Below are 12486 nucleotides of genomic sequence, written 5' to 3' on the forward strand. Positions count from 1 at the left end.
GCTTCACTTGAGTCGTTAAAAGGCACTGATGTAATTGTTTGGACATTTTTTTGGATTATTTGCAGTGTTCTTTTATTCCAGCATGTTTTGAAAAGTAATTTTACGACGTTTTTTGAAACTGCTTGGCGCACCGCCATCTTTATTTTGTTTTTCGTGGCTTTAAAAGCTCGCGCGCGCCATCATAAAACTCGTTCCCATTTCCCTTGCGGTAAAAATTAACTATATGGAGCTACCTTAAATATAAAATCAGATATTTTACAAGGATTTGTATGGGTTAAAGTGTTGGCTGGTAAGCTTTTGCCATCCAGCGCATTAATTTTACCATACAAATCCTTAAAAAACATTCAATTTTATACATATAATACCATTTCTCTTGCTAAGCGTCCACGTGTTCTATAAACTTTATAAACTTTATTGATGAATAAAAGAATACAAAAAAGAAAAACTATATAACCTGCATATAGCTAAAGCTAGTCTAGGCAGGTTAAATTCACAGAATATACACGTAGATTTACAAAGATGTCTTTATATGTTAATAATACTAAATAATCAGAGTACAAAGAGCTGAATAGAAAATGAAAAGTAGTTCACTGAGTAGAAAATGAAAAATAGCTCATTACAGATAGACTTACTTAAAAAGTTTGAAGATCTCAGTATCATAGCGATTAATATTAAGATCGTTTAATAAAACGGTTTTGATTTCCTTTTGGAAGTTTTTTTTTTTTTTGGATAAACTCCTAATGAAAGGTGTTCTGCCAACCCTCGCGGCCATGCGTGGCATTGGTTGGCGTATGAGTGGCATGGATGGCGTATGGGTGACATGGGTGGCGTATTGGTTTACTGCTTGCCTCTAGCTCACCACTGTGGTCCGGGTTCGAGCCCCGCTCAGACTCAGGATCATCAGGATCGTATCATGTGAGTTGATTTTGTTTGTTGTTCTCTCTCTTTCCACGAGGGTTTTCTCCGGGGTCTCCGGTTTCCTCCCTCCATAAAAAGCAACATGTGAGTTGAGTGTTGTATGTTGTAAATATAGGATGTATGGTAGTGCTTGTAGAGAGAGCATCACACGGAAAAGCCCCGCATGGGGAGTGGTTGTTGTAAAATATGAGTTTTATTTTGCATGGTGCCACTTAATTAACAAAAGATTTCTCATCAGCATCCATTGTAAACCGGCCTTCATATTATAGCCATATTGATATTTCTTTAGTTCATAATTGTGAGTGTATGTGAATGCCAAAAAAAAAAAAAAAAACTTTCCAGCCTTCTTAAAACGAAAACGTGCACAGAAAGAAAAAAGAGTACTGAGATTTCAGTGGCTTTGAAATAATAACGTAGAAAAGACGTCACTGCAAAACTGAGGCGTCATAGAGCTTGCGCAGTAAAAACCAGCGAACAAATAAAAACATGTTCGCCATTTAGAAATAAAGGCCACTATTACTAAGATGTCCACCATTGGAATAAAAATATATAACTCATTAGTTATAGTACCAAGGTACTTTATCAAGCGATTATTAGCAACGTAATTTTCATTTAGTTAATTGGTAGCCTGCAAATCCAGACTCTTACAATTTCAAGAGGAAAAATGTCACCTCAGTTTTGCAAATTTTCTCGATTCTGAAATGTGCTGATGGTTGGCAGGGCTATTTTTTTGTTACAGTCAAGGCTATATATTTATCAATGACCGTGATATTCTCATCCTCTTTTACTCCTGAAAATCTCTCATCTTCCAGTTCTTGAATGCTTTCTTCAATCTCATCGTCAGAAAATCGGTGCAGGAACGACCAGAAACGTCCACGAATCATAGAGTACCACCTACTCTTGGCGATCTGGAATGTAGACACCTCATTGCTCACCTCTGTAAATGCGTCATCGCGGTTTTTGAGGTATGGAATGATGTAGTCAAACATCTCTGGTAACTGCCTGTTGTATTGTAGATGAAACTTCGAAAACGGCAAATCTAATCCAGAACACGGTGGCTTTAGTACTAGGAGAACTCCATTCGGTGGCAGGCAAGTGATGATCTGGTCAAGACTTTTTAATTTGTCAGAAAAATGATGAATGGACATAACACTTAGGATCTTGTTGAATGGTATCTGTACGTAGATAATTAAGACAACAGAAGTGAATTATGTGTTATTGATTGGCTTTTGGAAACACTAGCATTGGCAGTATTAGCACTATTGGCATTGTCACTATTGGCATTGGCACTATTGGCATTGGCACTATTGGCATTGGCACTATTGGCATTGGCACTATTGGCATTGGCACTATTGGCATTGGCACTATTGGCATTAGCACTATTGGCATTAGTACTATTGGCATTAGCACTATTGGCATTGGCATTAGCACTATTGGCATTGGCACTATTGGCATTGGCATTGGCACTATTGGCATTAGCACTATTGGCATTAGCACTATTGGTATTGGCATTGGCACTATTGGCATTGGCATTGGCACTATTGGCATTGGCAATATTTGCATTGGCACTATTGGCATTGGCACTATTGGCATTGGCACTATTGGCATTGGCACTATTGGCATTGGCACTATTGGCATTGGCATTGGCACTATTGGCATTGGCACTATTGGCATTGGCACTATTGGCACTGGCATTGGCACTATTGGCATTGGCACTATTGGCATTGGCACTATTGGCATTGGCACTATTGGCATTGGCACTATTGGCATTGGCATTAAAGATTTTTACTTTTTACTCTATTTTCTAGATTGTATGTAAGCCTGGTCACTTACGACGAACGCTCAGTTTGCGCGATAACCTAAAGTGGAAATTGATTGCGAAAGATCTTTTTGTCAAAGATGTTTTTTCCGATAAAAACTGGCTTGATGAAACTTAATTCACATCTTTATTAAAATATCAGTATTACCATTTTCGACTCCCCCTTCATCACTTCAGCTTCATAATGACCATAGAACTGTTCTACCGTCTCTTGTTTAGAGATCACTCCATTAACTGTGCTTGCGATATCAGCCAATGCTTTGCAAGGTTCAAGGATCGTAACAGGATTCTTCAATCTGGCTTGCTTTCGTAATACTTGAGCTTGTCCGCCAGTTGCACCACCAATGTCGAGTAGCAGATCATTTTGCTTTAGTTTCAGCCTGTTGATTATAATCGACGCGTTTCCCTTGTGGAACGGCTCGTATAAATAATCGAACTGGTTGGAAATCTGAGTGTAATGTTCATCCATGTCTAAACACTGCCAATCAATCAAGAAAAGAAAGCATTTATTGACTGATAACATTTATAGTATTTATTGGTTCAACAAAGTAAACTTGAGAGGCCCCAGAGAGCCATTTTGGCTTTTTCAAAGTAGTGCTATTTTAGCCCAGGCTAGGGCCAAAATAGAACAATGCCATTTTGGCCCCACAGAAGACATTTTGATATGGGTCTATCAGTACTGTTTTGGAACTCTCAACTAGGTCAAATCAGGGGGAAAATCCATATAAGGGGCTAAAACCGTCCCAAAATCAGAGCTAAAAAAATGGCCCCTACCGGTAGTGCCAAAATAGCCATACTTAAGGAGGCCACTATAGGGGCAAAATTTTGGCCTCATTTTTGGGGCCAAAACCGCCCTATCCGATTTACTGTGAACTGAAGAGTAGATATGAAATGACAGTTCTACATCACTCAAGTGAGGTTCCATTGAGGTTCCATTGAGGTAAAATTTATTTCCGACCTCGCTGGGAATCGATGCTCTACCGGCTAAGCTAGAGGTCAGACTGAGAGCAGATATTCTCACTTTATATCTATTCTTAGTTTGCTGGATTGTATTTTAGTTCTCGCGGCACCTGCTTGGATATTGTCCTTTTTATTGTTGAACAAAACAACAACATCTTTTCCAAACAATCGATGCTCTTCTAACAAAATCCCTATTTTCCCCTAGAATGATCATTTATAAAATAGAGGACCTCTGAAGCCTAATCTTTGGCGCATAAATACATTTATGTTACAAAATTTCTCTCAGGGGCTGCTATAGCGCAGGCCGTAAATCGCGAAAATTCATCTAAAGATAATAAGTTCAAATCCTAATGTTAGGCAATTATCCAAGCTCAAGACTTAGGTAAATATTACATAGTTTAGAATAAGATAAATTAGATTAAGGCTAGCGCATACCGTCCTACGCTTCAAGAAGTCCCTTTTGCGAAATAACATAACTTTAATGTTTTTAGTTTTAGATCTCCGTCCTTGGATAAAGAAAACGCAAAGATTGGTTTATGAACTTTTTATTATCATAACTAAACAAATCTTATGTACAATGATGTTCAATACCAACACCTGCGGCTTCGAAAAAAGAAATGGTTTCTGTATTGATTAAGAAAACAACTCACCCAATTTTTAGAATACATTAACGATCCCACCAAACCAGTTTCCCGCCATTTTAATCTAGCTAACCATTCTCTTTCTGACTTCATTGTTTTCGGTCTTTCTTTGCTTAACGGCAACAATGATTGTCGCAAGACCAAAGAAATGCGGCTTATTCACCTATTGGGCACTCTTAGTCCCAACGGGATTAATGAACGCTTTATTTTCAACTAACCTTTTCTTTTGTCTTTTGACTGTTTGTTTTTGTTTCCTTGCCTACCTTGCTCTCATTGGTTTCTTTTGTCTTATTCTATCATATATACACTCCTTTCTACCACTTCTTTCTCTTTTACTCCGACGAAGGACTAGCGTCCGAAACGTCAGTAAGTTTTTTCATCTTTTCACGGTGTATAATTTACCTTTTCATCATTACAATTTTTAGAATCTTGATAACATAGACTCTTGCACTGTTGGCGGTTAAATAAAGTTATCAGCATTCACGTCTGTTCGTTTTTCTTAGGTGCAGTTTTGAAAGATAACTAAACTAACAAAAGCAGTTTCAAACAAAATGGTTTTGCATGTAGTTCAATTTTAATCTTTGTAAACAATAGAAGACTCAACAAACACAGTGTTTTGATTGATTTTCATAGTTCAGTCACTACAGCTAAACTCCGAACTAAACATTTTGCCAGTCGGGTATCGACTTGGCTATCGCTCTCAATTGTTTTTCTACTTTATGAAAAAGTTTTTACAATCATAGGAGGCCATCAGAGTCTGCGTCAGAAAAAAAATGAATCATTCGTCTTGCACTTCAGGATTTTGAGTCATAACAAGAGGTTTTAGCGTATTTGATTTTGAATAAAGTGTATGCATTAAATTACAGTCTTCGCAACGATAAAACATTTGTTTTGTATTTTTGGCACTGATAACAAAAGGGTGTATGCAAACGTCACACACGACTAATTCGTTTTGAGGACTGTGATACGCTTCGTGCCAACAACAATTCGAGTATTGTGCCACTGATATCTTGAAAAACGATTTGGGTTCTTGACAAGCAGGACACTCTCTTTCTTCTTCTTCTTCTTCGTCCTCACTCTCCGATTCCGAGTCCTCGCTGTCATGTTCCTCTTGGGATTTCTTCAGCATCATTGTCACTTTCAGTTTCACTATTGCTAACATCCGTATCATAGTTATCTTCTGGTTGCCTAGCAATCAGATCTGCCAATAGTATTTTGTTGCGAATAAGATTCTTGTCCAAATCAAGCTCTGCCAATCCACTGGTAAAAGTCTTGAGCCCTCTTGGGGTGTTAACTTCTGGGTTGTGAGGTAACAAAGCATACTCGATTAATTCTTTCATGTTGGCTAGTGGAATTCTACGTTCATGATGAGTCGGTTTTAATATGAGAAAAAAATAGAAAATCGTAAAATCGTACTTAATAGTTAAATAATGAAAGGAGTTGTAAGTTAACTGTATTTTTCTACTTTATATTTGAGAGTTTGATGAATAAATTTTTAAAAATTGAAATACGTGTTTAACGTTGTCAACTTCGTAGGACTCCGTAGGGTGAAACAAAAGCATAAAGTAAAAAGAGTCTAATCCTTTAACAATAGGCATTGTGAGAGAAAGACTATATTTTATGAATAATTAGAACATTGTATTAGGATTAATCTTTGACGTAAAATATAGGATGTGGTGCAATCCAGCAAACTAAAAAATAGATATAGCTGCTTAAAATTTCAATCATAGAAGACCTTATGGTGTAATGTTATCACATCTGACTCCAGATCAGAAGTTATGGGTTCGATTCCCATTGAGGTCCTCTATTTTATAATTGATCATTCTAAGGAAAAATACTTAGCCCAACAGTATTCAAAATAAGGATTTTGTTAGAAGAGCATCGATTGTTTGGAAAAGATGTTGTTGTTTTGTTCAACAATAAAAAGGACAATATCCAAATAGGTGCCGCGAGAACTAAAATACATGCAATCCAGCAAACTAAAAGCAGACATGACTAGAAACACGGGGTAGTAGGAATAGCCATGACGTCACCTCTGTAAAGACCCTGATGGGGGGGAGGGGGGGGGTACCTCACTGGAACCTCACTGGAACCTCACTGGAACCTCACTGGAATCTCACTTACTGAGTGATGTAGAACTGTCATTTCATATCTACTCTGAAGATTCAAAGTCATTGCCAAAAGTACTTGAGAAACCAACAAACCACAAGCACAAGGAAAAACATGCGAATAAAATGTAGAGCCAACTATAGCTTCCGCAAGCACCCCACAAGTTAAAGATCCCCATTCCCAAGGACCCCAACAACAACCAAGGCGTTATGATGGAACCCGATAATACTCCAAACATTGTGATTAGATCGCGGGTAGGGTTGTGAAGAAACCGATCCACTTAAATTGCACTCGATTAAACTATTGACTTGCCTTTTCTTGCCTGGATTGAAGACCTTTGATAGAGAAGTATAATGTAACTTTTTTTTTTCAAATAAGGTGTTGGATTTTTAAAAATGGCGGCTCAATTTACTTGATGACATCATATTCTCAATACTTGAGCATCCTAAGATTATAAGCCTATCTCAGAACATTCATTTAGTACCAATGACATTTGTTGTAGTTTGAACATTCGAGTGTTTCTTTTACACTTAAACCTGCTCATGCGTTCCTATCAAGGTTCAAAGATTTAGTGTTTTCATTATTCAGTCGAAGTTTGGCAGTTTCCATCTTGCTCTGAAGCAAAACTATACGAATCATTTTCGCAACGTTACAGTAGACGCAACTGAGGTCTGTTTTGATTATTTTGAATTCATTAATCTAATTTTAGGTTACTGACTAGCTGGCACAAGTTTTTGTGATAAAAAAATACTACCCAATGAAATCATAGTTAATTGGGGTAACAATGGAACCTTTACTAGCTATGGTGAAATATATAGGTCTGGATTTTCTTCAACAAAATGAAATAAAATCTTGGGGCAACTAGAACTATACGAATCATTTTCGCAATAGTTCCCTAAAACGACAAACATCAAACATCCGGAGCCAGAGCCTCTCGTTTCTCGGTACTGACCAAGAGGAACGTAGGCTCTGCAGGGTACGAGAATGTATCGCGCCTCACCGCTCCAAGATTGGTCCTCCCTTCTCGACGCAATCAGTGTTTTTTGTGCGTGTGTTTACTACATATTTCTTTTCTGAAAGAAGATGTTGCGCGACATTTGTTCGCAGATACAGTGCTTTTTCGATATTTTTGAAAAACATTATGCTGAGGATTTGATTTTGAGAAGTTCTAGAACAGTAGTGGTCAACATGTCAAAGATTGAATTATTGAAAAAATCATGAATGAGCATTGAAGATATGACGATATATATATATATATACACACACTTGATTGCAGAAAGGTTGTAGTATGCATTTATACAAATACCTAATTTATTCAGTATATTTAATGATATGCAAAACAGAAAACTCGCTTTATTTATTATTTGTTTCATTCAATGAACGTCAAAATATTCTATTCTTGTGTTTTATATCCTATAGATTATAAATCAATTGGTTTTATCAATTGAGGGTTAAAAAAGTAAAATTGCAATATGCATCTCATTAGGTATTTGTATAAATGTATAAATGTATACTACAACGTTTCTGCAACGTTTCTGCTCGTAGATCGTGTTTTATCAGGTATAAAAGCACTCGACTACGCCTCGTGCTTTTATACCTGATAAAACACTCCTACTCGTTTTTTAAACACTACATAAAGAAAATCAGAAAATTATACAGAAATGAATAAAGATTTCAAAATAAATGTTTGAATGTCTTGCATTCGCAAATTGAATTCTCTGCGCAAAACTTTCAAGGAATTTTATTTATTTGCATCGTAAATCTCATTCCTGTCACGGAGTCCGATTTCATTTGTTGAAACTCGCTCGTATCGCGCGGTCAACTGATTTTAGCACATGTAGATAGTAGCCCGGCAAACGGCAGGTCTAAAATGCAGACCAGTAGTATAGGGGATGGGGGTTCCAGCGCAACGACCACCGGAGGATTACCCGTCTAAAGTGAATTCCTCGATTCGTACCGCGATTACCCGCATCCCGTGTTTATGTAGTTAAATATGTTAGTCTATATATGGAGTGCGAAGATTGTAAGAGAACTTTTAAGAAAGAAGTGGACTTGAAGAAGCATTTGAAGATGAAGACGAAATGTATGAGCAGCTATGATTGTGGATGTGGTAAGAAGTTTGAGACTAAGGTTAAATTGTTTTGGAATTGTCAGGATTGTGAGTATGACTACGACGATCTGAAAAGGATCTGGAATTAGGTATAAGATATTTCCTATTATATAGATGGAATCCCAAAGCAATTTCGAAACGGTGTCAATACCCGGTAACGGTGAGATTGACGTTAGACAGTTTTGGCGTCAGTCAGAAAGGAAGGTCAAGAGAACGCTTCGAAAAGGTATAGAAGAATTAGGAGCCCTGAAAGCGAGTATAATGGTAGAAGTAAGTTTGTCAAAAGATGAGGTAACGACGACAGCAATGCTGCGATCAAAGTCACTGGTTATATTAGAGTCCACGAATCTGGATAGGTCACTCAGCGAAGCCTTAGAAGCAATAATGGAGTCGCTGTCTAACTACACGAAAGAAGGATCAGGTTGGACAGTGGAGGAGGTAGAAGGTATGGAGGTTAGCATGGCAAGGTACGTGCCAATACGAGGAGGAAGTTACGTGCCCCTACCAACGTGGGTAGAAAGGAAGAAAGCCATAGTCAACGTAAAAAATGATGACAACAGATGCTTTATGTGGGCAATACGATCCGCACTGTATCCAGTAGATAAGGATCCATGTAGACCAAGCAAGTACCCAACAGATGATTTGGAGTGGGATGGCGTAGAGTTCCCAATGCAGTTGATAGACATACCGATATTCGAGCAGGAAAATGACCTAGCCATTAACGTTTACGGAGTCAGAGACCAAACGATAGTGCCACTAGTGCTGTCAAAGAGTAAAGGAGAACGAATACACCTCTTCTACCACGGCGGACATTATTCGTGGGTTAAACATGTTAGCAGACTATTTTACAGACACACCAAACACAAAGGCAAGAAATACTTCTGCGATTGCTGCTTATTATCGTTTACCAGCGTTAAAGCTCTAAAGGATCACGACGAAATATGTCGCGGAGTCGAAGAAGTGGCGCAACGGATCCAGATGCCCACAGATAAGAACCTATCGTACTCAGACCATCAAAAGCAGATGCAGGTGCCTTACGTGATATATGCAGACTTTGAAGCGTTGGATAACTAAGGAAGAGCAGAAAAGTGGTGCCACGAATAAGGTGGGATTACACGAGATCTGCTCCTTTGGTTACATAGTAGTCACATCAGATGGTAAGGCCAACCCTCCTGTGATTTACCGAGGTAAGAACGCAGCTAATGAGTTTCTAGAAGCATTGCGAGAAGAGGAGGAAGAGATAAGAGAACAATTAAGACGCCCAAAGAAGATGGTATTTACCAAAGAGAACCAGGAGGCTTTTACCAAGGCAAAGAAATGCCACATTTGCCAACATACGCTTCTCCAGTTTGGAAGACGGGCCAAGAAAGCGTGGGACGAAGATGGAAAGTATCTAGGAGAAGCTCATTTCAAATGTGGCAGGTATGCAAGGAAGGGGGGAAAGCCCAACAAGCCTTCCACCCACTGCATTCATTGTCATAAAGCATTCGTTGAGGATTTCTATGTGGATAAGGTTAGAGATCACTGCCACATCACGGGTAAATACAGAGGTGCGGCTCATTGGAAATGCAATATAAACTTCAAAGTAGATCCAGAAATGGAAATACCCGTATTCTTTCACAATTTAAGGGGTTACGACAGTCACTTACTCTTACAAGGAACAGACGGCTCCGAAGTAAAGTGCATACCCAACAACAAAGAAAGGTACATGTCCGTAACTGTGGGCAAGCTGAAGTTCTTAGACTCGCAGCAGTTCATGGCGGACTCCTTAGCAAACTTGGTTAAATACAACACGGAGTTCCCCATTTCCAGCCAATACGGCGCGGAAAGGAAAGGAGTGTACCCATACGAATACATGGACTCCTGGGATCGATTCAAAGAACCCCTACCACCCAAAGAGAGATTCTACAGCACCCTAAACGAGTCCGGTATAAAGGACGAGGAGTACCAGCATGCGTTAGATGTGTGGGAAAAGTACTCCTGTGAGAATATGGGAGAATACCACGACATCTACCTACGTTCAGACGTAGTGCTGCTCGCAGATGTTTTCCAAAGCTTTCGAAAGATGGCAATGGAATACTACGGGTTGGATCCAGCGAACTTCTACACGGCTCCTGGGCTTAGTTGGAGTGCGCTGCTAAAGAAGACGAACGCGCAACTGGATCTCCTAACGGAATACGACATGTACCGCTTTATGGAAGACGGTATCCGCGGTGTTTGCGGACCCAGCAGACGATACGCAAAAGCAAACAATCCCACGGTGGAGTACGACCCGGAGAAGCCAACCACATACATCTTCTACTTAGACGCAAACAACCTCTACGGTTGGGCAATGTCGCAGTCCTTACCTGTACGCGACTTCGAATGGGACAACATAAAGCCCATAGAGGTTTACCTAAACGTAGGTAAAGAAGACGACAAAGGTTACGTGCTGGAGGTTGATTTGGAATACCCAGAGCACTTGCACGACGCGCACGATGAGTTCCCATTAGCACCAGAAGCAATAGAAATACCATTTAAGCAGCTGAGTCCGCTGCAGAGGGAAATGTGCCCTGGCTACAAACCGTACAGGAAGCTAACGATGAACCTAATGGACAAGAAGAAGTACGTGGTGCATTACCGCAACCTGCAATGTGCGCCACGGCTTACGCGTGAAGAAGATCCACCGCGTTTTGAAGTTCACGCAGGAACCATGGATGCGCTCCTACATTGACTTTAACACACAAAAGCGTACGCAGGCAAAGAATGACTTCGAAAAGAACCTGTTTAAACTAATGAACAATAGCGTATTTGGTAAGACAATGGAGAACATCCGCAAGCGCGTAAGCATAAAGATAGCCAGCACCAGAGAGGAAGCAGAAGCATACGTGTCACAGCCTGGATTCGTTAGATACGTAGAAATGTTAAACTTCTACGTGATTCACATGAAGAAAGCGAATCTATTCCTGAATAAACCCGTATACACGGGGTTTACAGTGTTAGACCTATCAAAGCTGCTCATGTATGAGTTTTACTACGACAAGCTAAAACCGAAATACGGTGATAAGTGCCGCCTCTTATACACCGACACCGATTCCTTGATACTAGAGGTGCAGACGGAAGACATTTACGAAGACTGTGTTCCCGACATCGATGAATACGACACCAGCGATTACCCACGCGACCACTTTCTTTACTCCCCTAAAAACAAGAAAGTAATCGGGAAAATGAAGGATGAGATGAAAGGAAAACCCATCGTGGAATACGTTGGCCTGAAACCCAAGATGTACAGCGTGCTAAAGCTGGACGGTGTAGAAAAGAAAGCTAAAGGCGTAAAAAAATACATGGTTAAGAAGGACATAACCCACGATTCCTACTTAAAGGTCCTGCGTACGCGTAAGGAACAGCGACATAAAATGAACAGCCTGCGCAGCTACGGACATCAAATACACAACGTTACGCAGGAGAAGGTGTCACTGTCAGCATTTGATGGTAAGAGATGGATGTGTGATGATGGTATTCATACGATAGCATTCGGACATCACACGATAAGCAGTTCTTCTTTGACGAACCCACGAGTGGGACCATCATGAAGATAATACAAGATGGGCTGGCCCTTCTTAGCTATCGCACTTCGGATCTGGTAAGTTTCCAAAGACCAATTAGGATCCGTAGCTCTTTTGGATCCTCCTTCTAATTCACCCGGCTCATAGAGATATCGAACCGTGACATCGCCTAATCTCTTTTCCTGGGGGAAGACCGCCCTCGAACTTCTGACGTAGGACTTGTGTTCCACGTGTTTCTTTTTTATGCATCCTTGGGTCTTATTCCCGTAGCCCTGGCCGCCTCGTTGTTCAAAGCCGCGACGACCTGGGGGAGCCTCTGAGTCCATTCCCTGTTGCGTTTGGAGGGATCTTCCAGCTCTTTCCAATACTGGTACCCAAAGAGAC

At 40.0% G+C, this 12486-nt stretch overlaps 1 protein-coding gene and 1 non-coding gene across 2 annotated transcripts in view; one reads left to right on the plus strand and one right to left on the minus strand.

Annotated features, from left to right (window-relative positions):
• Positions 1-1092: 1092 nt before the first annotated feature.
• Positions 1093-12486, minus strand: part of LOC116306166 (uncharacterized) — a 44409-nt gene continuing 33015 nt past the window's right edge. The window contains exons 2-3 of the mRNA XM_089034390.1: positions 2886-3215; positions 1093-2093 (exon numbers count right to left, since the gene is read on the minus strand). Of these exons, the coding sequence (XP_088890516.1) occupies positions 1641-2093; positions 2886-3206 (774 nt within the window). The 5' untranslated portion in view covers positions 3207-3215 and the 3' untranslated portion in view covers positions 1093-1640. The remainder of the gene's footprint in view (positions 2094-2885; positions 3216-12486) is intronic.
• Trnaw-cca (transfer RNA tryptophan (anticodon CCA)) lies at positions 6071-6141 on the plus strand. Its single transcript has one exon. It is a non-coding gene; the product is annotated as a tRNA-Trp (tRNA).

This window comes from Actinia tenebrosa, unplaced genomic scaffold (assembly GCF_029948245.1).
Source record: "Actinia tenebrosa isolate PJP-AT-01 unplaced genomic scaffold, QUT_ActTen_1.0 PGA_scaffold2__45_contigs__length_23673736, whole genome shotgun sequence".
NCBI lineage: Eukaryota > Metazoa > Cnidaria > Anthozoa > Actiniaria > Actiniidae > Actinia > Actinia tenebrosa.